This window comes from Lampris incognitus, chromosome 4, assembly GCF_029633865.1.
Source record: "Lampris incognitus isolate fLamInc1 chromosome 4, fLamInc1.hap2, whole genome shotgun sequence".
In the NCBI taxonomy this organism is placed as follows: Eukaryota; Metazoa; Chordata; class Actinopteri; order Lampriformes; family Lampridae; genus Lampris; species Lampris incognitus.
The window spans coordinates 63,960,246-63,987,783 of NC_079214.1; the positions used below are offsets into that span (position 1 = coordinate 63,960,246).

General features: G+C 45.5%; 1 protein-coding gene across 2 annotated transcripts in view; it reads left to right on the plus strand.

Annotated features, from left to right (window-relative positions):
* The window catches only part of hsd11b2 (hydroxysteroid (11-beta) dehydrogenase 2), a 60,556-nt gene extending 52,434 nt beyond the window's left edge, over window positions 1-8,122 (plus strand). For both annotated transcript variants that reach the window (XM_056278528.1, XM_056278529.1), the window contains one exon: window positions 6,446-8,122. In XM_056278528.1, coding sequence (XP_056134503.1) covers window positions 6,446-6,846 — 401 coding nt within the window. In that variant the 3' untranslated portion in view covers window positions 6,847-8,122. The remainder of the gene's footprint in view (window positions 1-6,445) is intronic.
* The last annotated feature ends 19,416 nt before the right edge of the window (window positions 8,123-27,538 follow it).

The window sequence follows — 27,538 nt, forward strand, 5'->3', positions numbered from 1 at the left end:
GGGCTGCATGATTTCTTCAACACGGTGACATCCATACACCAACCTTCGCGGTCCGCTGGGAGAAGTTGGGACTGCGGCAGATGAAGTGTCCTCTTCAGTCTGTTTTCACAAAGCCAGGTTTCAGTGAGGCACAGAGCGGCAGAGCTGGGGGTGGGGGGGGGGGGTTCCATTTAGGAGTCGTAATTCATCCATCTTGTTGGCCAGAGAGCGGACATTCGCCAGGTGGATTGACGGGAGCGCGGTTCAAAATGCCCGCTGTCGCGGGTTAACGAGCATGCCGGCTCTCTTCCCCCATCAGCGTCTCCGCCGCAGCCCGCACCGAGCACCCCCCCCCCGCCCAAAACTCGGCAATGGTAGTGGTTATGGGGCTACATAACTCCCCTTATTGAGCTGGTAGGAACGTTAGTTTACAGCTGCTGTTTCCTCGGTTCGGGTTTACAGTGACGCACTTCCGCTGCGCGGGTTTTTTGGTTGTCGTTGTAATGGTGGAAGGAATAAATGGTGCACGTTGTGTAGCCGAAAGAGAAAGTTGTCACGACTCCTGCTTGAGCTCCTCTACAGCAAGACTTTTGTTAAAACGTTCAAGTTAAAGTCGGTAAAAAAAGAGGTCTATTCAAGTTTGTCCAGTGGACAGTTGGAGGCTAAAAAGTTCTTTGTGATCAGCCAGTGGGCGCTAGAAACTAAACAAATAAACAAAAACCGAACAAGTACAAGAGAGCACAGAACCGAGGCTACCATCCTTGGCGCCATCTTGTTGTAGAGAAATTGTGTGTGGGGTGGGGGGTGCAGTTCGTTGCTGAAGGCCCCCACGGTATGCTACTGGTGGAAGTATAGGTCTCGACAGGGGGGGAAACTCAATGTCATAGGAAGGAACGTGTCACAGGTTGATCTGCTGAGCCACCAGGTCCTCCAGCTTGTCTGACTGTACTAACTAGACGTGAGTTTTCTGTTATCTGGCGGTGGCTTGCAGAATGTAAGGTTTCTAGAGGCAAACGAGCAGAACAGGTAGGGGCTCTATAGATATAGGTATGCTGCGTTCATGTGGTTTTCGGGAATTTGCGAGGATCGATTCTAATCGAAAAGCTTATATTGCTGCGGCTGCTTTTTGCATTTAAAAGACATTTGCGGCGTCCGGGTAGCGTAGCGGTCTATTCCGTTGCCTACCAACACAGGGATCGCCGGTTCGAATCCCCGTGTTACCTCCGGCTTGGTCGGGCGTCCCTACAGACACAATTGGCCGTGTCTGCGGGTGGGAAGCCGGATGTGGGTATGTGTCCTGGTCGCTGCACTAGCGCCTCCTCTGGTAGGTCGGGGCGCCTGTTCGGAGGGGAGGGGGGAACTGGGGGGAATAGCGTGATCCTCCCACGCGCTACGTCCTCCTGGCGAAATTCCTCACTGTCAGGTGAAAAGAAGCGGCTGGCGACTCCACGTGTATGGGAGGAGGCATGTGGTAGTCTGCAGCCCTCCTCGGGTCGGCAGAGGGAGTGGAGCATGGACCGGGAAGGCTCAGAAGAGTGGGGTAATTGGCCAAGTATTGGGGAGAAAAATCCCCCCCAAAAAACAAAACCCGTTTTTAAAGCTGCTGGAGTTTTGCCGGGTAATGAAGAGAACATAAAACATTTATAGTTTTTTTTTCATGTAATAACTCTGTTTTCTTGCTGTCCACTGCTACAAAGTTATCTTCTGCCATGTTCTTCACTGGTAAAGGGTTTACAATTACATCACGACTCAACCACTCTGGTATCAAAAGTTGCTCAGACTTTACGACATCGTTTGTCCGATTCGTCCAATGTATCCGACATGACAGGGCTGCAGCATCAGATCAGATTAGCGATGACATCTTTTCAACATCAGTTCTTGAAAGAATCGCTTCCTTTACAATCCTGACACAAACCCTAAAATGAGGCCTACCTAATCCAGCCCTTTCCCAGGCTTAACTGATGAAGAGACAAAATACTACAAACATTTGTATTTATCACTTATACTCCCTGGGGGTTAACATGCATTGGATTTTGATTGTCTTTGAAGCCATGTGGGGTACAGAAGATGACTGGTTGAGACAGAAACTAAGTGGGTGTAGTGGAGGGATGCGGACTTTAATTCCAGTACCCATCAAAAGATGTGGTCATCAACGTTGGGCCACATAATGAAGGCCATAAACATGACCACCCCCAGCTGTATTTCAGATTTCCAACTCTTTGACTGGGATCAAGTTCCAGTAACAGTGAAAGCCTTGGACAATGGTTGAAGTGCTAGATCGTTAGTTTTAATGCCATTGAATGCACCCAGAAACATTTCTGTTGCTGCCATGCATCGTGTAATGTGGTTTGGCCTCATCATGTACAAGATGGCAAAAAAAACTCCCAGAAAGGAAATTCTCATAAAATGACTACCATATGTGGGACGACCAGTCTGTCTTTAGTAACAGATTGAGTACAAATTGCTAACTTGTGAATTCACAGCTCTCAGCAGTATGGATCACATTTCAAAGAGAGATTAATAAGAAGAGCACAGAATATCCACAGGTGGCGCTATTAAGAGGCCCAAAAAATCTGTCTATCTATCTATGATTAAAAGAATCATCTAACACATGCTGCATGGACCACTGATGTGCACACACGGTTAGTTATTTATCTTTTTATGTCTTTTACTTTTATTGCTTTTTAGCAATGATGACAGTAAGTTAACTTTCTTGATATTCCAGTTCAGTTTAGCTAACATTTTTCACTGAGCGACGTTAAGGATAAAGGAATGAAGCAAATAGGAATGAAGTATTTAGAAGTAATGCAATGATTAAAAACGAATCAAATAACTTAGGGTCAAAGGAGTAGGCTTAAAAGCCGACCGAGAACAGAAAGGAGAAGTCATCATTCAGAGAGAGAGAAAAGACACGTGAGAGAAGAGAACAGTTTGCAATAGTCAATACTATACTCTAGAGTCTTGTCAGCAGAACAGTGGTTGGTAAATTCATTGAGACAGAAACTGACCCGCCATGCAGTACAGGTTGTGAAGTACTCAATTTAAAGGCAACTAGTTGTAGGTTAAGGCAAAAAAATGACCTTTAAGTTTGGATTTAAAAGATTCAACAGACTCTGATTGTCTGATGGCAGCAGGCAGGTTATTCCACAAGAACGGGGCCGATAGGAAAAGGCCCTGCTGCCACCAGCTGACTTCTTTTTAACTTTGGGTCACACAGGAGCCCTGTATTTTGAGAATGAAGCGCTCGAGATGGAATGTACGGTTTAAGGAGATCAGTCAGGTATGATGGGGCAAGCCCATTTAGGATTTTATAAGTCAGCAGAAGCACCTTGTATTCTGACCTAACATGGATAGGAGGCCAAGAATTGGTGTAATATGGTCAAATTTCCTAGTTTTAGTTAGGATTCTAGCAGCAGCATTCCGAACCATCTGAAGACATTAAGTACTAGCATGTGGCAGACCTGCACAGAACACTACAGTAATCAAGTCTGGATGAGACAAATGCATGTATTAGAGTGTCTGCGTCAGATATGGACAGGAAAGGCCGAATTTGAACTATGTTACCTAAGTGAAAAAGGGTGGTCTTGGTGATTTCTGTAATGTGCTTATCAGAGGAAGGCTGGGATCAAACATAACACCCAGAATTTTGGCTGCCACACTTTGTGAAATCACAGAGTTGTCGATTGTTATCGTTACTTGATCAAACTGGTGTCACAGAATTTTCGCTGACAAAGATTATGAAAATAAAATGCATATTTCTCAGTAGAAATGTTATCAAAATGTACCCCTCCCACCCCCGCTTTTTTCTCCCCAATCTTATCCGGCCAATTACCCTACTCTTCCAAGCCTTATGTCCTGGTTTTGTTTTGCCGTTCAGTTGTAGGAGCTTATTTTGTGTGACAGCACCTTTTTGCTGTTAAGTTGTGAGACTTAATTTATGTGGCATTGTGTTTGGTGTTAGTTGATTATTTGCAATGTCAAATTTGTGGTAAGAGTGAGAGGGACTGACATGTGAACATTCTCCAGTTTTTGATGCGAACCAGTTTTTAATCTTTCAAAACTCCCTCGTCTTCGAACAGAGTTTTGCTGACTGACTGTACAGTTGCTACAAAACGCTCAAACCGGGTTCGCGTCTCGCCTGCGGCAGTTCCCAGGCTGCCCCCTGAATCCCCTACATTGGTGTGAGGAGAGGGATGGTGAGACACTACCCCCCTTCCCGAAGGAAGGGGGGGTAGTGTAACATGCACCGATAAATAGACTTGCTAGCCCTTGGCTAACGGCTCGAACCGTTTAGTTGGCTGGTTAATGTTGTCGCCCGTAGTGCGGGAGATCCGGGTTCGCGCCCTGGCTGCGTCTCTACCGCCGCAACAGGGTGGATCTGCGCATAGCAGAGCAGACATCAAACCAGGACAACACACCATGCACTCACCTGGATGAGCCAGACCACAGTCCAGACCTGAGGGCAAGGCGCACACAACTGAGGCATGAGCAAACTGGGGGTGAGGCTCCTTCCCCACCAAGCTCACCAGCTCCCAGCTCTAACCATACCCCTGCCAGAGCCCACACTTACTATAACCCTACCCCTGCCAGAGCCCACACTTACTATAACCCTACCCCTACCAGAGCCCACACTTACTCTAAGCCTACCCCTTCCAGAGCCCACACTTACTCTCGGTTGGGATGGCTGTGCAAGCCACCGGACAGGCTCAATTCGTAAGCAAGGACTATTCTAAGATGTTGAATTGTTCTCTATATTATGGGACTCTGACTTAGAAAAGAGAGAGAGAGAGAGAGAGAGAGAGAGAGAGAGAGAGAGAGAGAGAGAGAGAGAGAGAGAGAGAGAGAGAGAGAGAAGAAAGAATAGAAAAGTTAGATTGCATTTTAAGGAACAGTTGTTTGGTTATGTTGGTGTTCAGGTTAGAATTGTTATGTCAGAATTTATTTGTATTCCAAGAACTTAATGTGATGTTGTTGCGTTTGCACTTTCTGTTGAAAATGATGGTGTTACGGGTGTTCAGGTGATAAGTAAATATACAAATCCGTGCTTGAAAGATATAAATCAAGATATAAATCAATGCTTGAAAAATGTTGTCCTCTTGTCACTAAGCCAGCTTGAGCAGTGAGTCATTGTCCGCGGCTCACTGATGCTCTGTCTCAGCTTGTTGCCAATGTTTCTTCCCTCGATATTCTTGTTCTACTTTCGGCTGCCCCTGTTAGGGGTCGCCACAGCAGATCTTCCGTTTGCATCTCTTCCTGTCCTCTGCATCTTCCTCTGTCATGCCATTTTTTCTCTCGATATCATTCCCTCCAAAAACGTTCGACTCAGCCAACTCCATTCAAGCTAAAAGATGTGAGGATGCGTTCAGCTGATTATTTTCAGCCGACAGCCATACCAACATGTACCCTGGCTCTGCCAAATGACAGAAACTAAGCAGGTGTGGGCTTGGCTAGTACTTGGATGGGAGACCTCCGGGGAAACTGAGTTGCTGCTGGAAGTGGTTTGGTGGGCCAGTAGGGGGCAGTCTTCCCTCTGGTCCCAATAAAAACAACAAATATCAAATCCCAGTGCAGTGGCGGGGACACTGTGCTGTAGGACATGCCGTCTTTCAGATGAGACGTCAAACCGAGGTCCTGACTCTAAAGATCACGTGGCACTTGTCTCAAAGAATCGTGGGTGTCCTGGCAAATTTCCCAACCTGGCTCTCTCCATCTGGCCACCTAATCATCCCCCCCCATATAATTGGCTCAATGATTCCTCCCTCTCCACCTCAAGCTGATGTGTGGCGAGCGTGCTGGAGCAAAATGGCTGCCGTGCATCACCCAGGTGGTGCTACACATTGGTGGTGGTTGAAGTCTGTTACCCCCTTCAATGTGGAGTGCTTTGGGTGTCTAGAGAAGCGCCACATAAATGTAATGATTATTACGATTATATTTTTCTGTATTCATTTTAACACGTTTTAACACTTTTGTTTGCCTCACAGATATTATACAGGAAATGCGTTCTCTTCTTTTTACTATTATTCTCTCCAAAACTTAGTACAACAAATTTAAGTGTACGACCTTCTTTCAGACATTCAGCTATTTAAGGCGATGTGCAAAAATATTCACTTTTTGGAAAATCTGTAAACTTTTTGAGCTGTTTGACTTTTTATTTTTTTATTTTTAATCTAGCCATTGAAATAAATTGTAGCATGTTTGGCATTTTCTAGAAAGGAGATGTCTGATGTAGAAATTCACTTTACAATGCAAACTTTAACCACTGTAACCAACACTTTGAACCAGCTCACATATTTTCTCCAGGAAACGTACTTTCTAGTATGACTTTTTTGACTGCCCAGATCACTGCCCAACACATGGCACATTGCTAATCTAGGACAGGGCGCAAGCCTACTGATACAAAGCTGTAGTGGTATGAAGGGTAAGAGGCTCTACGCTTAACACTGAACTCTGGTTCCACTGTTCTCAGGTCAGGCCAGTAACCCCGCCTACTGGGAGCAGCAGTACAAGCACACTCTACAGAACCTGCCTCCGGGTCTGCTAGAGGAGTACGGGGAAGAGTACATGAACGAGACAAAGGAACTGTTCCAGAACCACAGCAAGACTGCCAACGAAGACCTCAGCCCTGTGATCGACGCCATCGTCCAGGCACTGCTGTCTCCGCAGCCCCTGGTGCGTTACTACGCCGGGCCCAGGGTCAGTTTAATGTACTTCATCTTCAGCTACCTCCCCTCCAGCATCAGTGACAAGTTCCTCCAGAAACTCTTTGTTAAAAAGAAGCTGATGCCACGTGCCCTGAGGAAGCAGTCCGCGCTGGGCATCAACCTCCATCACCATAACAACAACAATGAGGAAAAACTAGACAAATAGCCTGTTAGCAAAGTAAAACAATGATGGTATTATTCTATGAAGCTAGAGGACCACTTCTGTAATGCTCATTTTCTTGTAATTTTGTGCCGCATTTTATTTGGTTTTTGTATATTGTATATTTTGCAATTGTTGGAGGGATCATAAAATTGCACCAAAACAGTTTTTCCCCCCCTTTAATTTTGGCTTCATGACATCCATCCAGCAGAAACTGAGGAAACACAGCGAGGTCAAGGGTCAGGATGACTGAATGACTAACAACACGAGTGCAGGTTCATCTGCAAAAGCTGAGCCTTCTGATTCTGATTACCTCTGTCAACTTAATCCTGCCTCAGCGCTGGTCTGAGACCAGCCGACTTCATGCTTCTGTAGGTGCTAGAGATGCAAACAAACATAAGCGCTCATCTATAGAGAGAGAGTGAGAGAGAGAGAGAGACAATGAGGGAGGAATAATTTATGTGCCTTGCTGACAAACTCAAAGGCAAGAAAATTAACGAAGACATAAAATGAGATGGAGCAGGAAAGGTGAAAGATTCTGGAGGGATCTGAGACCATGGTTCCATTTTTTGTATCCGTATATTCACCCCTCATTTGCCAATTTTATAAAATTACATGTGTGAAACATTTTGAAAAATATACACAAGGACAACATGTACATATGTTTTGCTAATAAAAACACATGCAAAAAGTTACCAGAAATAGTCAAACGTATGTTAATATAGTCCTGATATATCTTTAAATATAGATATGTCAAAAAATGTGAAAAAAAAACCCCAACCCAGTCCGAACAGATTTTTTGGAAGATTTGCAATGTAAACGTGTTATTGTGTTATTTTATGCATATGTGGTTTTTGCACACACACACGTTAGCCAATCGTTCACCTTTCAAAAGCCAAATACCCTCCTGTTATCTGAATGGACCGGATATGATCATTGGCACAGTTTTTGTTCGTTTGTTTCTAATCCCACCTTTTTTTTTATTCAGATTGTCTATGACCATTTATACTTTACCCATCACTTAAACTGTGAATTTTTATATCAAAATCTGAAAACTTTATGTAAATGTTCACTTAGTTCAGTCTTTGATAGCATTAAAGCTGACTTTTTTTAAACTCGGCCTCTTGTGTTTTCTTTTCTTTTTTTGTGCGTTAGGGGGGCAACGCAGTGAAGGGTTTCCCTATTTTCTTTATTTATGACTTTTTATTTTTATCTACTCATGACTTCTTAATTTTCATTTATTTATTTTTATCTATGTCATTTTTGTTTATGACTTTTTCAAATCACATTTAATAACGTATATAATAAATATTCATTTATTTTTCAAATCATATATCTATTTTTATTTATTTATTTATTCTATTCTGATTTATTTATGACTTTTTCAAATCAGCAACTGGCATCCAGTGAGGATGTGAGTTGCCACTTAGTCGTTGTTGTTGTTGTTGCTCAGCCATGATGTTCATCTAGCAAAGCCTGACGACTACAGCGGGACGCATGACGTCATCCCAGCGGGCTCTCATCAGACGCTTCCCTCTCTAAAAGTCATTCCCGCTCGTCATCAAAGCACCTGACAGAAAGACATTTATGGGATGCTGTATAACCATGTCAATATTCGAGGTAGACTTTACAGAAGGAGAGAACAGAATACTCTTTATTGGTCCTTTTGTACATCTTGGCTGCGGCGGCGGTTCCCGGCTGCCCCCCTGAATTCGCTACAATACGTAGAAAGGGCCTTTACTCTCTGCATTTAACCATCCTAGCTGTGTAACTAGGAACAGTAGGCAGCTGCAGCGCCCGGGGACCAACTCCAGTTCTCCTTTCCATTGCCTTGCTCAGGGGCACAGGTAGGAAGGAGTAGTAACCCTAACATGCATGTCTTTTTGACGGTGGAAGGAAACCGGAGCACCCGGAGGAAACCCACGCAGACAAGGGGAGAACATGCAAACTCCCCCACAGATACGACCTGGGACGGCCTGGGGTTCGAACCCAGGACCTTCTTGCTGTGAGGCAAAATCGCTAACCACTGGGCCATTCCTTTGCGATGCTCATTCGTACAAGCATCTCATTCTCTGAATGAGTCAATAATCATCAAGATGGACGCTCAGCTGTTTGTGAGCCATCAACAGTCCTCTATTGTTGATTAATAAGCAGCAGATATCTCGAGGGTGCTTTGAGAAATCGATGCTTTGCTTTTCCAGCTGAGTGCAGCATTTGAGCTGGCAACCGTCCAGGTACAAGCGTCCTCCTTTAAGCGGTGAACTATTGCCCCCCCCCCCCCCCCATTTCACTGATGACATACTTACTAGTCTATGAATGATAACATAGACTAGTAGTAGATGGAACACGCAAAAAACCCATGGCCTGGTTTTGTTACTCTCTCCAGCTGCATGTTTGTCTTATAGAAGCACATTCAGACTAGAGGACGATCAGTCTGAAAAGTATACTCGTCTGAGAACAACCCAAACATCATAGCCAACGACAGAGCTCTGGCCCCTGCTTCTTCAGAGAACTGACCACCCACGAGATAACAGGGAAACAGGAACAGACCCACCGACCGACTGACATGCTAATCTAAGATCATGTGTGCAATGCCATGAAGCAGTCAGCTAATGGGAAATTGTTTCCATCATTTTCCCTTTAACAAGATAAACCAAGACCCCCTTGAAGTGATTTTGTGGAAAAGCCAAGCATTTCCCATTCCTTGTTTCCTTTTTTTCTTCTCCCCAGTTGTACTTGGCCACTTAGCCCACTCCACCGAGCTGTCCCGGTTGCTGCTCCACCCCCTCTGCCGATCCGGGGAGGGCTGCACACTACCACGTCTCCTCCGACACATGTGGAGTCACCAGCCGCTTCTTTTCAACTGATAGTGAGGAGTTTCGCCAGGGGGGATGTAGTGCGTGGGAGGATCACGCTATTCCCCCAGTTCCCCTCCCCCCCCGAGCAGACGGCCCGACCGACCACAGGGGGCGCTAGTGCAGCGACCAGGACACATAACCACATCTGGCTTCCCACCCGCGGACACGGCCAATTGTGTCTGCTGGGTCGCCCGACCAAGCCGGAGGTAACATGGGGATTCGAACTGCCGATCCCCGTGTTGGTAGGCAACGGAATAGACCGCCACGCCACCCGGACGCCCAGCATTTCTCATTCTGAGTATTCCTCCATCATAGTGAAGCGTTTTCTTTCTGTACGGGCTAGCAGAGCCAGCCCATTCCACGAAGAAGAAGTAAACACGCGAGGCTCTATTTGCATAGCGCAGTTCTCCCTTGTCTTTGGCCCATACATTCTCAAGTTGCTGTCATTACGGGAGCTAACACAGACACTCCTTTCCAACAGTAGGTTCCATTGTCAGACGCAGTATAGCCCACAATGTAAGCTGTTCGTCTTGTGTTGTTGTTGGGATATGAATAGAGGCAAGGAGGGTGCCAATCTGAATAAGCATGGAGACAAGGTGGTCTTCTGTCTCACCTACCTTAAGTTCATTTCAAAAAGACCCCATTTCTGTCTCTATAGGCAAGAGGATTAAATTAACTGATCAACCTATTTTATTTCATCTCAAACTTTGCCTTATCCTGTCTTAGCTCATCTCTCTCTCTCTCTCTCATCTCAGCCGATCCTATCTTCAACTTCATCTCTTTGCATCTCAGAGGATCATTCACTCCAGGCCAACTCCTGTCTCAGAATGACTACAACACCTACTTCATTTACTCAGTCAAACAAAGCAATGAAACTACAACCATCTTGAATTACAGGCAGGAACTGTATTTCCATCAAGCTATCTACGTGCTACACATGTTTTGAAACCGCATCCATCCATTACCCAAACCGCTTATCCTCCTCTCACAGTCGTGGGGATGCTGGAGCTTATCCCAGCAGTCACTGGGCGGTAGGCGGACCCTGGACAGGCCGCCAGACCATCACAGGGCCGACGCAGACACAGGGAGAACATACAAACTCCACACAGAGGACCCGGGACGACCCCCAAAGTTAGACTGACCCGGGGCTCGAACCCAGGACCTTCTTGCTGTGAGGCGACCACAGTAATCAATGTGCCACTATGCCGCAATATATGAATACCAAATATCAACTTAAAACTCAGTTTTGCTAATGTGGGGTGGAAAAGTTAACCTGTTGAGAATCAGACACGTGGTCACATCATGGGACGAAGAGCAATGGAATACGACTGGAATTGGACTAATGGTTGACAAGACTTACTTGTCAACCATTAGTCCAATTCCAGTCGTGGTTTTCTTCTAGACGTTTTTGATGGGTCACAGTAGTCATGCACACAAGGAGACTGATTACTTAAAAACAGTTAAGGGAAATGATATTGCTTTTTCACGTGTTTATTCAGAAAGGTCAAACCGGAACTACAAGCAGACTCTAGAGGACAGTACAGCGCATTAGCGACACCCATTGTCAAATTACTGTATTACAACACTAAATTATATTACTAAGAGCCGTGCTCTCCTTCACAAATAATGTCAAGATACTAAATCTTTGACCTGGAAAAAAAACGGGCAAGATTCCTTTTCTTACTCCTTTTACCTTGCTTACAGCTTTCTTACCATGTTCAACAGACAAACAGCGCCTATTACAGTAAACAGAATTGCATAGGGAAAAGCCCAATCTCTCTCCTAAGATATTCAAACTTCTGTTTAGTCAGTGGCTTGGTCAAGATGTCTGCCTTCATGTCATTTGTTGGGCAATATTGCAGTTCTATTTGCCCATTCTGCACACATTCACGGATGTAGTGGTAGCGAATGTCTAGGTGTTTAGTCCTTGAGTGATCCACTGGATTCTTGGCGATTGCAATGGCTCCTTGGTTGTCCTCCAGGATCACTGTGGGCGTAGCATCCATTCCGAGATCATTCAGTAATCGTCTCAGCCAGGTACCCTCTTGAGCAGCTTGACTGAGTGCGACGTACTCGGCTTCTGCTGTTGAAAGTGCAACTGTTGCCTGTTTCTTGCTGAGCCAGCTCACTGCTCCTCCACTCAGTAAGAATATGTTGCCGGTTGTTGAGCGGCGGTCATCCTGATCACCAGCCCAGTCAGCATCTGAGAGGCCGATCAAAGTTCCAGACTCTGACCTCTCATACTTGAGAGCAATGTTCACTGTACCTTTCAAGTATGGAAGTATGCTCTTCACAGCAGTCAGATGTGCAGCATCTGGATTTGCGTTTAACTTTGACACAGCACTCACTGCTTGAGCTATGTGTGGTCGTGTGGCCATCGCAGCATACAGCAGACTTCCTACCATGGATTGATAGGTACTTTGGTTCACAGGCTTACTGACACCATCACTTTTTTTCAATTTGACGTTGGCATCAGCAGGAGTTGCAACAGGATTTGCATTATCCATCCCATATTTCTGAAGAGTGGCTTCAATGTAATGCTTCCGATGAAGTAAGACACAGTTCTTTTCTTTGTCTTGGACAACAGAGATGCCCAGGATATAGGACAGCTCACCCATGTCCTTCATCTTGTAGCGCTTCTTGAGAGCCATTTTCAACTCGTTCATGCTTGCAATCGACTCCATAATCAGAATCAGATCATCCACATAAACAGCGAGTATCTCAAGCTCTTGTCTTGATCTCACAAACACACAGGGGTCTGATGTGCTCTGTTTAAATCCAATTTTCATCATGAACTCCGTGAAAGCTTTGCTCCAGCAGCGAGGAGACTGCTTCAGTCCATAGATTGATTTCTTCAGTTTACACACCAGGTGTTCCTGCCCTGGTTTGATGTATCCCTCTGGTTGCTCCATGTAGATTTCTTCTTCCAGATGTCCATTAAAGAATGCAGTTACTACCTCCATCTGGTGCATATGTAGATTGTTCTGGATGTCAAAGGACAGTGATGTACGAATTGAGCTGAATCGCACCACGGGTGAAAAAGTTTCATCATAGTCAGCACCGTACAACTGTGAGTAGCCCTTGGCGACGAGTCTGCAATTGTATCTCTCCACTCGTCCATCACTATGATGCTTGACTTTGAACACCCATCTTGATCCTATGGCCTTTCTATCCCTTGGTAAATCCACTAAGTCCCACGCCGCATTTTCCAGCAGTGACTCATATTCCAAGTCAGCCGCCTCCTGCCATTCCTTTGCATTAGTACTCGTCATTGCTTCTTTCAATGTGCTTGGCTCTATGACACGACACACATTGACATAATGATCAACAGTCACTATATCAGCAAACTCATCACATCCATATCTCCTTGGAGCCCTTCTGATTCTGCTGCCTTCTCTATCAGCTTCATCGACAGTGACCTCGTCATCTGGTGTTCCACTCTCATCTGTGTTTATGGTTACCTCGTTCTCTGAGCAGGTCACTTCCACTTTCTGCTTCCAGTCGAAATCTGATTCATTAAAGATGACATCACGACGAATTATAATCATTTTCTCTTCATCAAACAGGCGATAGCCTTTGGCATTGTTTGCATATCCCATGAAACGATGCTTCACAGCCTTCCTGTCCAGTTTTCTTCTCTCTATGTCTGGGATATGTGCATAAGCAACACAGCCAAACACTCTCATGTGACTCATGTCCGGCTTTTTGCCACCATCTCTCGTAGGGTGTCTCTTGCTTCAGGGGAGATGTGGGCAGCCTGTTCTGTATGTAAGCTGCGGTTGCTACAGCCTCTGCCAAGTACATCTTTGGCAACTTAGCATGAAACAGCATACTTCTAGCTGCTTCAATTAATGTCCTATTTGTTCTTTCTGCAACACCATTTTGCTGTGGTGAGTGAGGTACAGTCATCTCATGGTGGATACCTTGAGCCTTCAAATATTCTTGAAACTCCTTTGATGTGTACTCACCACCATTGTCTGTTCTCAGTCTCGTGACGTTCTGCCCACACTCATTGGAGAATGTTTTCTCAAATTCCTCGAATTTGCTAAGGACTTCACTCTTCTGTTTCAGAAAGTATACCTTGCAGCATCTAGAGCAATCATCGATAAAAGTCACAAAATATTTTGCTCCACCTGTAGATTCAGTCTGCATGGGACCACAGACATCACTATGGATCAGCTGCCACTTGCGTTTGGAACGGGTTTCTCCAACTGGCTTGTATGGCTTTCTAGACAGCTTGCCTTCCACACATCCTTCACAGGAAGGAACCCCTTTCTCTGCAGAGAAGTCCACTCCGTTCACCAGATCTTTTAGTTCCTTCAGCTTGGTGGTGTGACCCAGATGCTGGTGCCACCGGCTGGCTGCTACTGATGCACTAGATGCACCATGATAGACAGATGAACTTCCTTAGACGTCCAGCTGATACAGCCCGTCAGATCTTTTGTGTTCCCATTCCTTGAAGAGTTCCATCTTTCCCACGTATGTAGCAGCGAGACTTCTTAAACTGCACCGTATTTCCTTTTCTGGCAGCAGCTCCGACTGAGAATAGATTCCCAGATAGCTCTGGAACATACAGCACGTCATACACTGTGACATTTTTTACATCACTTACTTTGAAAGTCATTCTCATTTTGACATTGCCAAGTCCTAGGGCGTCAATCACCCTGCCATCACCGAGTTTCACAGACTGTGCTTTTGAGAATTGCTGGTAGTCTTGAAGAATTTCTTTATCACATAACATGTGCTTTGATGCTCCTGAATCAATCAACCATTCGGCCTGTTGTGGCCTCTCAGTCGGGTTTGTCTCTTTAGCGACAAAGGCACTTTCAGACGAGTCTTCTGCATCTTCACACATCATGCTTTCGGCCTTGTGGGTTTTCTTCTTCTTTTTCCAACTTGGAAAGTCGCGCTTTATATGTCCTTCTTTCCCACATTCGTAACATCTCCACATGCTTGGTCTTTCAGCTCCCACTGCCTTGGAGTTAGCCTGCATATCTCCACGAAATTGTGATGACATGGCTGATGCACCACCTGATGTAGCACCACTGGAGTTATCATTAGCATTCACTCGCTTTTGCTCTTCATTTATTAATGCTTGATGAACAAACTGCAGTGTCAAATTGTCAATCTTTGTTTCTAGCGCAGTGACAATTGTACCATAGCTTGGTGGCAAACTACCCAAGAGTGGTATAATTTGGTTTTCCTCTTCAATCACAGAACCTATTGCTCCTACTTGATCAGTCAGTTCCTTCATTCGTTTTAAATTTTCATTTAAACGTTCTCCTTCCTTCATTTCACATCTGAAATATCTTTTCTTCAGGAATAGTTTATTTGCCAAAGTATCTCTCTCAAAATGTCCTTTCAGCGTGTTCCACGCCTCTTTTAGAGGCTGCCAGCTTGTTATCAGGTACAGCTGGGGTGTACTTACATTCAGCACTAACACAGAGAATGCCTTCTCTCTCCGTTTCATGAATTCAGCTTGTGCGCGTGCATTAGCATCTGCGGCTAGGATATCCCTCTCCATTAGCAGGCCCCATAGTCCTTTCACTTTCAGCAAGCGTTCCATCTGAAATTTCCCCGTTGCCCAGTTCTCTGGTCCGCTCAGCTTGTCAATTAACAGCTTATCTTCCATTGAGAATTCCACAACACCGTTTATCTCACACAAAACTCCGTGTAAAACAGCCTTATAGCGGCGCTCTGGGCCCATAACCTATTGCTTTTTACATGTTTATTCAGAAAGGCCAAACCGGAACTACAAGCAGACACTAGAGCAGTGGTTCTCAACCTTTTTGGGGTCCTGGACCCCCTGCATATTTTTGATCTACCCTGAGGACCCCTCCACCTGATCATGGGGGAGGGGGGTTGCAATTTGATAGAAACAGTAGAAACTGCATTTTAAATTGCATTATAGCATTTGTTCACTCTTTGGGGCAAAAATAAGAGCTTTCAGTTGTAACTTAGATATAGTTAACAAAACAGAATTCTTATGCAGTAACTTTCAGATATATGTAACAAAACAGAATTCTTATGCAGTAACTTTCAGATATATGTAACAATACAGAATATGTATTCAGTAACTTTCAGATATACGTAACAACAGAATTCTTATGCAGTAACGTTCAGATATATGTAACAACAGAATTTTTATGCAGTAACTTTTAACAATGCAAACGGGAGTGAGATCTCTTATTAAAATACAATAAATTACACTTGTGAAACAGATGTAATTAGAAAAAAAAAGTCCTGTTACCCTTTATAGTTTAGGTAGATAAAGGTCTCAGTCACATTTGAGTAAAATAATCCTATTTCTATAAATGTCATAGGATCTTTTTTTTAAAGATATTTTATTTTCACGGACCCCTTGCAATTACACCACGGACCACTAGGGGTCCGCGGACCCCCGGTTGAGAAACACTGCACTAGCGGACAGTACAGCGTATTAGCGACACCCATTGTCAAATTACTGTATTACAACAAATGAAGCCGACTTGCATTTGAACTTAGAAGTTTGCTACAAAATGACCTCACATTAGGATGAGTACATGGCTTCTTCTAATTCAGTTCAGTTTACACTGTGGCTGGGTGGGGTACTGGATGATGCTGAATACTCTCCTCGGGCAGGCATTTGCAAGTGATATTCTCTATAGCTGGTATAGTATATGAGGGGCAATAACGTTTTGGACCATAATATCAACCTGCTATACGGTATTTCAAGACGGAGCAGCTACAACATCATACTAATGCATTTGGTCAGGATGCTCCCAATTGTACAGTAGCACAAGTTGGAAAGGTTGTGATACTGTTAATGCACAATATGTACTCAATCTTAATAAACTTTTATTCCAAATGGATACTCTAAATCTAAAATTTAAATCTCTACATGGCATCTTCAGTCTATGGGCTCTAGTTTCCGGACGGCACAAGGCCGGCGGTTGCGCTGACGCAGACATAGTGACAATCTCATTGGGCACAAAATGGCCTTTCTCTCACCTGTGCGTGTTTGCTAGTTTCCGGTCTCGCCATTACATCACTTGCTCCGAAATGGGCGTGGGGGCGCAGAAGAGGGTGTGCCAGTCAAAATCAGGTGGCGCAGTGCTAGTTTGGTGTCCAATCGGTCTTTGACAGTTACGTATGTTTGTTGATTGTGACGTCTCCCAGCCGCCCTTTTCCTGGTGTTACCAGTGGTGTAGAAATAGCTAACAGCAAATAAAATCACTTTTAAAGTAGCCATGGAGAAGCATAAAAAAAGCAGAGAGGATACCATACCGAGACAAATTTAGCAAGGATGCCGGGAACCGTTATTTGGAGAAATTGTCGTCAATCAACAACATTGATCCATACGACCTGCCCGTAAAACAGCGGACTGCAGTGGCGCCCCCAGAAATGTTTCATAGGGGTGGCCAAATGGGGCCACTGAAAATCTTGGGGTGGCACACCAAAACCAAAAGCCATGACTGAATTTCGGGAATTCTATGATGCTGTTGTAGTATACTGTATAGGCTAGTTGAAAACTGTAAATATGAGAGTTAAGAAAAATACACATTATTGATTTAAATGAACAGCACCTAATGTAAAATATCAGATAGAAGCATATTATGCATAATCAGAAGCATATTCTGCATATGCGACGGGGCCAGGGATAGTATCAGGGTGGCCGTGGCCACCCCTGGCCACCCCTTGGGAGCGCCACTGACTGCTGATCCCGCATTGCTGCCTCCAACCTCGTACCTTGATATCACCAACTATCTTGTTTATGGTATAAGTGTTTATACCTGTGAACAGTTCCGAAATTACAAATCCCTTGAGGCCCACGGACATTTCACCAATGGCCGGGTGTAGGAATTGTTTATATTTCGATGGGATCACTGCGACAACACATTCCTGACAGCAAAGGTAAGCTAACGTTAGCTCTAAATCAAGGAAATTTGTGTTTAGCATGGTAGCCTTAACTTCCATTTTCTTCCTATTATAAGTAATATATTACAAACGTATTGTAACGAGCATGGATAAGTAGACACGTTGGTCCTTGACTAACGGGTCGGACCCTTTAGTCGACTGGTTAACGCTGTCTCCCGCGGTGCGGGAAATACGGGTTCGCGTCCCGGCCGCGGCAGTTCCTGTGGTTGCCTCCTGAATTCGCTACATTGGTGTCAGAAGTGGGATGGTGAGACCGTGAGGTCATCGGAAGCGCGTGCGCCTAGATGCGTGAGGGAGCTGATATGCTGAAGCGCGGGGACGCGATTCCCGAAGTGGGGTAGTGTAACGTGCATGGATAAGTACACACGTTGGTCCTTGACTAACGGATCAGACCCTTTAGTCGACTGGTTAACGTTGTCGCTTGCGGAGCAGGAGACACGGGTTCGCGTCCCGGCTGTGGCGGTTCCCGGACTGCCCCCCGAATTCGCTACAGTATTACACATTTAGAGTGTTATCAAGGGCGAAACTTGAGGGAGGGTCATTATCTTACTTTTTGAGAACATTTTTGGGCTCGTCCGGGGCTGCCGAGGACCACATTCACTAGCTAGCTAACGTTACCGGCTGGCTAACTTACCTTTAAAATAAGGTCCGCTACCATTAGCTTGCATTAACTTCGTCTACCAGATGGCTAGCATTTTCGATGATTGAGGTAACGTTAGCTAGCTAGCTATTTGTGCAAAATAGCTAGCACAACCACTGACTAAGTTAGGATTTTCAGACTGTAAAAAGTGGGGGGAGAAGGGGGACGCACATGGCTGTAATAATGATGATATAGTCATGTTATACTGTCTTCGCGGCCTGATTATGTTTTGTTTGTTTTGTTTATTTTGAACATGGACAAATGTTAAACAGGAGGTAAAAATTAGCTAATCCTGTTGTCCTCTGTCTACCTGTCTTGTCTACAGGTTTTTCACTCACAACACCCAAGTGACACACCACCCAAGCCATGGGCCATCGTCAACTCATCCGAGGCTATAACATCGGGTCACTGTACATGTATGGCTGGCATAGCCGAGACATGCACACATGTGGCAGCTATGCTGTTCAAGTTGGAGGCGGTAGTCAGATGCAGGGAGCCCAAAACAGTGACTGGCCAACCTGCATACTGGATAATAGCGAGCAACATCACAAAGGTGGGAGCAGAGGCAGGACACAGAATTGACTTCACCTCTGCTAAAGCGAAAAGAGAGTCTCTGAATCGACTCCTGGATGGTGAGGTAGAGAGCACGCCTGCTCTAAGGACTTCATCAAACACCTGCAAGTTCGGCATTGCTACACAGGAGCAGTGGGCGTCATATCTTGCACAATTGCAGAAAGTATCCCCGAAAGCTGCAATTCTGTCAAATTTGCCCGGTTATTGTAACACATTTGCAGACCCTGTGCAGCCATTCTCAACACCAGATTCGCTGCGCTGCCTCCGTGATGAGAAAATGGATGGCAGGGAACTCTATCTTGAGCCTGCACTGCAAAACCTTGGCAAGTAAAGTATACGTTTCACCTGAGCAGGCACACTTCATTGAAAGACAGACCAGAAGGCAGCACCAATCCTCATCTTGGCATCACTTCCGCACTGTAAGGATAACTGCATCAAATATGAATTCAGTCTGCGTGCCTGACTTGGACAAGCCTGCACTGTCTACATTGAAAGCAGTTTGTTATCCCAACAGCAGTCCTCTGAACAAATGTGCTGCTACTGCATGGGGAAGACAAAATGAGGAGAATGCAAGAACACAGTATAGAGTGCTGGCTGAGAAACATCACTGTGATGTAGAGATGACTGAGTGTGGCTTCATCATAAACCCCAAGTTTCCTCAGGTTGGGGCATCGCCAGACGGGATGGTGCAGTGCACCTGCTGTGGAAGAGGCTGCATTGAGATAAAGTGCCCATACAAGCACCGTGAGAGCACTGTCAAGGAGGCATGCAGTGACAGACACTTCTGTTTGGAAGTAGTGGATGGAGAGCTACAGCTTAAGAAGGGTAGTCCATACTACAAGCAGGTCCAAACACAAATCTTTGTGGCTGATCTAGAGTACTGTGACTTTGTTTTGTGGACTTCGAAAAGACTGCGCTGTATTGCGTGTTGCGCCTGACCCACAGCTCTGGAGTGCTCTTTTGAGAAAGACACAGCACTTCTTTGAGCATGTGTGTCTCCCTGAACTTGTAGGCTGTTACTTCACTCAGGGTGCAAGACAGATGCCATTTCAAGGGATTTCTATTCCTGCAGGGAATCAGAAAAGAACACGCCAAACATCCGACACAGAAGTTTAGGGTTACTTGTGTCTCTTCTTTTATCTGAATCGCTGTATTATTTTGTGTTATTTAGATATGGACTAGCCTTCTGTTGCAAGTTGACTGACCAAAGAAGACATGCTTTCTTTTACTTCTGTCTCTCTTACACACACATCTGCTGATACGTACAGGACAAAAGATGCTTAGATGTTTAGAAAAACCTTTTTACGTTGCTTATGTTACAGAAGCATGTACTTATTTGTTTGTATTGTGCAGATGAACTTCAGATACTTATAAATACATAATTAAATGAACCCCAATGCATGCACTTTGGATAACACTTGGCTTCCTTACGTCATTTGGCTGTGAAAATGTTGATAACAACATTCAAGAACACATTTATGAAGAGTCAACTTATTCAACTTTATTGTCGGTGACAGTGGCGCAAGTATTCAGATCCTTTACTTGAGTATGTACATGTTTGATTGATATTACAGCTGCATTTATTTGAATGGTGCCGTTAAAGGCTGAGCTTAACATCAGCACACATCACATTTTCAAACTACAGCTGGACATTGGTTTGTCAGCGCACAACAGATGGTGACAAATCTTATCTAAAAATGTGACTGCCTCACCTTCGCATGGAAGTATCATGTTGATGGGTATGGTTCCTGTTAAGACTTCTTTTGACCCTTTCAACGCGGATTCTCGGATGTGTGTGTCTGTTGTGCGTCTTCTTTTATGACCATTTTAGCGATAAAAAAGAAAGCGAATGAAAGGAAAATGCTCCGAGTAAGAGCACAGCGTTTACCACAGAAATACCAGAAACATGGCGGCTGACTCAGAGCGCGCCTGTGTGTGACGTCATCGGTCAGCGACCTCGTCTCATCTCGTCTTCAGCCGCTTCTCCGGGGTCGCGTCGCGGTGATATAAAACCAAACATTACCCCTGCGCCTCTGCCTGGTCAGACCACGTGTCTTAACGCAGACGTTGTGTGGGAGTTTCCGGGCTTTAGGTGATTATCCAAAATCACACATGCCACCTTGGTGTATGCTCTGTTGGCCTACTTCATGAATAATTTAACTATGAATAATTTAACTATTGATTGTTGGCCTAATCCATCCGTTAGCTGAACCGCTTATCCCGTTCTCGGGGCCGCTGGAGCCTATCCCGGCAGTCATTGGGCGGCAGGTGGGGAGACACCCTGGACAGGCCGCCAGGCCATCACAGGGCCGAGACACACACTTTGCTTGCTGGTTGTCCATCGTGCCCGATGATGACCATCTTCTTCTATTTGTGGGTCCTTTGAGGACTCAGATAGCAGAAGATACCTGCGCAGAGATGGTTTTTAAAGTGGCATGGGGGGGCGCTTCTCCCAACGCCACATGACTTGATTGTAGAGGAGATGGTTCCGATGGCAAGGGGGATCCCTAGACGACCGGCACCTCCACACAACTGCAGGGGGCTGCCGGAAATCCGGTTTTTCGGAAACCGCCTCGAAGCGTGCCGCCACAGCTTGCTTTTCTGTTGGGGTCTGTTTCTGTCTTCCAGACTCACCCACAAGGCAGCGGGGCAGTGGTTGATAGGTGCCAGGGCCTGCACACCGTATCTCTGGGGCCCACTGCTGCTCCGAGATCCCCTGCCAAGTTAGCCTGGGGCCGCAAGACCCCAGTTACCATGTGTGGCCACGGGGAGGCCTGGCAGGAGTCTTGGTGAAGGAGAGGCTATGTACTGGCAAGGGAAGGCTTACACGCTAGGATGCTTCCCTATTCGCCACAAAGGCTAGCTAGCGGCAGCAAGCTAAGGGCAGGAAGGACACAAGCGGGTTGGAAGAACACATGCACCTTCCCTCCAACTACACACTGCTGCACTAGACGCATCACAACACCCTGTGTGTATGTACACACACACAGCCGAGACACACACACACACACACACACACACACACACACACACACAGAGAGAACCTCATGCTGCCTCACGGAATGGCGGCCATCGCGTTTCTACCGCTCTCTCGCCTCCGTGAGGCCAGCTAGCTAGCAGGCTACAGTCGAGCAACATTGTAATGGTTAGCCGAACTGGAACCACTCGCTAAAATTACTCTTGACGCAGATATTCTCCTCTCCGGGTGCTCCATATAGCATAGAAAACACATACACCACATGGTCCAACATATTACAGCCTCGGTTCTGACCTGTAAGGGGGAACACGAAGGGCATGGACACAGGGAGGGACGACGCCGCTGCCTCCGGTCCAAGGGAGGTAGTGAAGGAGCCGAAGCGACACGTTTCCCTCGCGCGCAGAGCTAGGCATGAGCAATCGAAAACACATCAGTGGATTACGGGCTGAGAGTCGAACTCGGGGAAATAAGTGTAAACTACTAATAAGACACGTTAGCCCCTAGCTGACGAGTCTGACCCTTTAGCCGAGCGGTTAGTGACGTCGCCTTGTGGTGCAGTACACCCCGTATCGAATCCCGCACCGGGCGAGAAAATAACCGGTTACATAAGGAAACACTGTAAAACGTCACTTCAACTACATTTCCCCAAAACATCGCGAAGGCGGCTGGATGAGCATCCAAGCGTTAGTCTAGCGCATAGATGTCGTCTAGGTCGCTGAAAGTGATACGTTACCTTTCTGGAGAGTTTTGTTTTGGAAGAGCAAGCCTGCACGACGTCACTATCGAAGGGTGTAAGGGGCTGGTAGTTAAACACGTGACGGATACCCCTCCCCCCCACTCCGGGTGTGACTCGCGAGGGAGGACGCTGTCCCGCTTTGCTACGGTAGGAGGCCAGAAAGCAGAAGACACGCCTGCGTGTTCTCTGCGCTGTACAAGACGTTTGGTGAGAAGTTTGCCCTGCCAGCCATCACACATCTCTGACGTGCCACCTCTGCTGTTGTCTGGGTAACCGCTGCACCATACGTTAACACTGATATCCACACTAACCTCTGCACCACACGTTAACACTGATATCCACACGCGCGCGCGCGCGCGCACTGGAAGGGACGTTGCACCGCTGTGCATCCCGTGCATACACCCGCACACGAGCACACATCAGCGCCCAGTGAACTGAACTGAACGGGACTGTACAGCAACGGCGCTGGTACACACGCACACGCGAAACACACACACACCACTGTCACAGCCTCTCGCTCTTGACATCAAAGCGATCGCCCTTGACACCTGCTACGCCAGCTGACACCTGCTTCACCCCGGCAATCGCCCTCACCCTTAAAAGGCCTCCACTATAGACCAGTCTTCGCTGGAACGTCGCCATTCATGGACTTCTGCCTGCCTGCCTACCTGCCACAGAGCCACCTCCTGCTCTGCCCCCGAGATCGGTCACTTCAATAAAGACTTGATTTCTTCCTTACCTGGTTGTCCCGTCTGCTTTTGGGTTCTTTCCCGATACGTGACACACCACACTATTAACGGAGCAACATGGTCATTCATACTGGCGCAGCAGACGTGTTCAGCCATTGCTGAATAATGGTTTAATCAGAAAGAAGTGTTTTACTTACACTACCGTTCAAAAGTTTGGGATCACATTGAAATGCCCATATTTTTGAAGGAAAAGCACTGTACTGTTCAATGAAGATAACTTTAAACTAGTCTTAACTTTAAAGAAATACACTCTATACATTGCTAATGTGGTAAATGACTATTCTAGCTGCAAATGTCTGGTTTTTGGTGCAATATCTACATAGGTGTATAGAGGCCCATTTCAAGCAACTATCACTCCAGTGTTCTAATGGTACAATGTGTTTGCTCATTGGCTCAGAAGGCTAATTGATGATTAGAAAACCCTTGTGCAATCATGTTCACACATCTGAAAACAGTTAAGCTTGTTACAGAAGCTACAAAACTGACCTTCCTTTGAGCAGATTGAGTTTCTGGAGCATCACATTTGTGGGGTCAATTAAACGCTCAAAATGGCCAGAAAAAGAGAACTTTCATCTGAAACTCGACAGTCTATTCTTGTTCTTAGAAATGAAGGCTATTCCATGCGAGAAATTGCTAAGAAATTGAAGATTTCCTACACCGGTGTGTACTACTCCCTTCAGAGGACAGCACAAACAGGCTCTAACCAGAGTAGAAAAAGAAGTGGGAGGCCGCGTTGCACAACTGAGCAAGAAGATAAGTACATTAGAGTCTCTAGTTTGAGAAACAGACGCCTCACAGGTCCCCAACTGGCATCTTCATTAAATAGTACCCGCAAAACACCAGTGTCAACATCTACAGTGAAGAGGCGGCTGCAGGATTCTGGGCTTCAGGGCAGAGTGGCAAAGAAAAAGCCATATCTGAGACTGACCAATAAAAGAAAAAGATTAAGATGGGCAAAAGAACACAGACATTGGACAGAGGAAGACTGGAAAAAAGTGTTGTGGATGGATGAATCCAAGTTTGAGGTGTTTGGATCACAAAGAAGAACGTTTGTGAGACGCAGAACAAATGAAAAGATGCTGGAAGAATGCCTGACGCCATCTGTTAAGCATGGTGGAGGTAATGTGATGGTCTGGGGTTGCTTTGGTGCTGGTAAGTGGGAGATTTGTACAGGGTAAAAGGGATTCTGAATAAGGAAGGCTATCACTCCATTTTGCAACGCCATGCCATACCCAGTGGACAGCGCTTGATTGGAGCCAATTTCATCCTACAACAGGACAATGACCCTAAACACACCTCCAAATTGTGCAAGAACTATTTAGAGCAGAAGCAGGCAGCTGGTATTCTATCGGTAATGGAGTGGCCAGCGCAGTCACCAGATCTGAACCCCATTGAGCTGTTGTGGGAGCAGCTTGACCGTATGGTACGCAAGAAGTGCCCATCCAACCAATCCAACTTGTGGGAGCTGCTTCTGGAAGCGTGGGGTGCAATTTCTCCAGATTACCTCAACAAATTAACAGCTAGAATGCCAAAGGTCTGCAATGCTGTAATTGCTGCAAATGGAGGATTCTTTGACGAAAGCAAAGTTTGATGTAAAAAAAATCGTATTTCAAATACAAATCATTATTTCTAACCTTGTCAATGTCTTGACTCTATTTTCTATTCATTTCACAACATATGGTTGTGAATAAGTGTGACTTTTCATGGAAAACACAAAATTGTTTGGGTGATCCCAAACTTTTGAACGGTAGTGTACCTGTTATTGCTGAAGCCAAATGCTTAGCGTGACATCATCCTTTATGGACACCGTGATTTTGAGTGACTTGTCATTTGAATGTTAAATGCCTGTCTCGATATAATCTGTATTCTAAAGTAAGTTTCCTCTGGCCTGTTTAAAAGGAGCCATTTCAGTTGTCATAACAGGGCTACATTATGGGATGTTTGTTTCTCACGTTTAAATGTGAATGTTAAATGGAAAGGGTATGGTTCATTAATGGCCAATGGTAAGGGTACTGTATGGATTTCATTCATGGGTTTTCGTATTAGTGGCCAAGTGTTTAAATGAAGTCATACTGTTACCAAGTTTTATTTTAATCATTTTCCTAAACGCCCTGTGTTTATTATAAAGTAAACATCAGAGAGAAAAGGCTGCCATCTTTCTACTGAATTTACCAGTGTATTGGGATACTTACTTCTGGGGGTAGGGGCGCTTCACCTGTTTAGCTAGATCTTTGTAAAGTAGGGGGGTGGTATCGGGTCAGTTCGGTACTTACCTTGCACACACTGCACACACTTCAGTCGGCCCCTTAGGACTCTATAAGTACCCTGGAGCCTACTTTACACAGTCTAAGAAGCTACCGTTGGTCCAGGCTGCTAAACAGCGTACCACTTGTTCACTCACCTGAATATTGAAGCCATAAGCATTGGGTGTGGAGGACCTAGATCCTGTCCCACTCAGTCCTCCCCAAATTAAGCACTTTGTTACCCCTACAAGGCGGCGGCAATAATTCCGACTGTCACAAGTGGCGTCACGAACAGGATAGAATAAGCAAAAGTTTTAAATGGAAACAATGGCCAATTTAGAGAAACTGGAGAAACAGTTTGAGCAGATGAAGGCAAAATTCAACGACCAGGCTGAGGCCCTGCTTGATGATGACCTGATTCAAATTGTCAGGTCATCATCAAGCTCTGCAGAAGCCTGATAACAACCCTATCATTTGAATCCGGTGCGTTGGAAGAGGGAAACATCTAAAACATGCAGGACAGCGAGTCCTCAGGACCAGGGGGAGAACCACTGTTCTAGAGGACCAATCATCAAGTAAATGCAATCACATTTTCTCAACCATTTTTTCAAACAGGCTGAGGAAGGGCTCTATCTTGGCCTCACTCTCCTCATGGCGCTTCTGCTCCCGCTCACTCTCTGCCTTCAAAAAATCCAATATGGGGTTTCCTGATGGCCGACCACCCAGAACATCGTGCATGTCCTGGTAGTACTGCCAGGTAGCTGCTGTCTCCTCCCCACAGTCGGTGCCTGACCCAGTTTTGGGATTTTTCAGTTCCTGCAACACACACAAACACAAAGAAGAGAGGATGAATGTATGGCAGGGAGAGAGAGAGAGAGGAGAAGAGAGGGAGAGAAGAGAGAAAACAATAGAAGAGAGGAAACGAAAAAATGGGGAGGATGGAATAAGGGATTTTCACATTACCTTGTACCTTGTTTTAAGGTTTTCCCACTTCTTGCCAGCCTGTTGGGGTTCCGCTCTCCCCACCAAGCCAGCCTCTGTGAAAAATTGCCTGTGTAATAACAAGAAATAAGTGTAAGGTTATGACAGAATGGTGAAAAATATGTATGATCGTAATCAAAACAGAATGCTTTGTCACTAGGGCAGCAGTATCTTCCGATTATGAACAGTTCACAAGCCACAAACTACTCACTCCCGTAGTTTCTTTGGAGCGTGCTTGCTCCGTAGAAACTTCTCCTCATTGGAGGCCCTGAAATGAATACCACAATATTCAGCGGAAAGTCAGCGCATAACAGGGCCTTTTGTTAACGTTAAAGCGAAACAACAGCTGAACTATCGTTAGATACTGTAACCGGTTATTTTCTTGCCCGGTGCGGGATTAGATACGAAGTGTACTGCACCACAAGGCGACATCACTAACCGCTCGGCTAAAGGGTCAGAGCCGTTAGCTAGGGACTAACGGGTCTTATTAGTAGTTTACAATATCAATCTCTACGGCTACAGCTCGGTCATCTTATACAAATGTCGGTGCCAACATTTCATGAAGGTTGTATGTTGATAAAACAACTTAATAGCTACATTAACACCGAGAAACGTGACTTCTGTAACACGAGGATAGCGATATATCGCCTGTCCGCACCCGGCACGGATATCGTAAAAATAAAAATAAATGTTATGCTACACAGAGGTATATAACCCATAAAATGACATTAAACTAAGATAATACGGTGGTTTTCGTAATTTTTAGATCTCTATTAACAAAGAAAATACTCACATTTATAGCTCGCCTTCTTGCCGGGTGTGCGCCGCCATCTTGCTTTGAATGTTGATACGCAAGGCATTGTGGGATATATACTTACTGCCGAGGGCGGTGCTGGAAAATCTTGTCCCTCAATTTAACGCTCTGAGTATTGGGACGGCACTGGCGCTTCGCGGGAGCGCGCATTTTTGAGGCTGAGGGTTAAGATAGGAATTGGGACTCACCATTGACTGCACCTTTAAGACA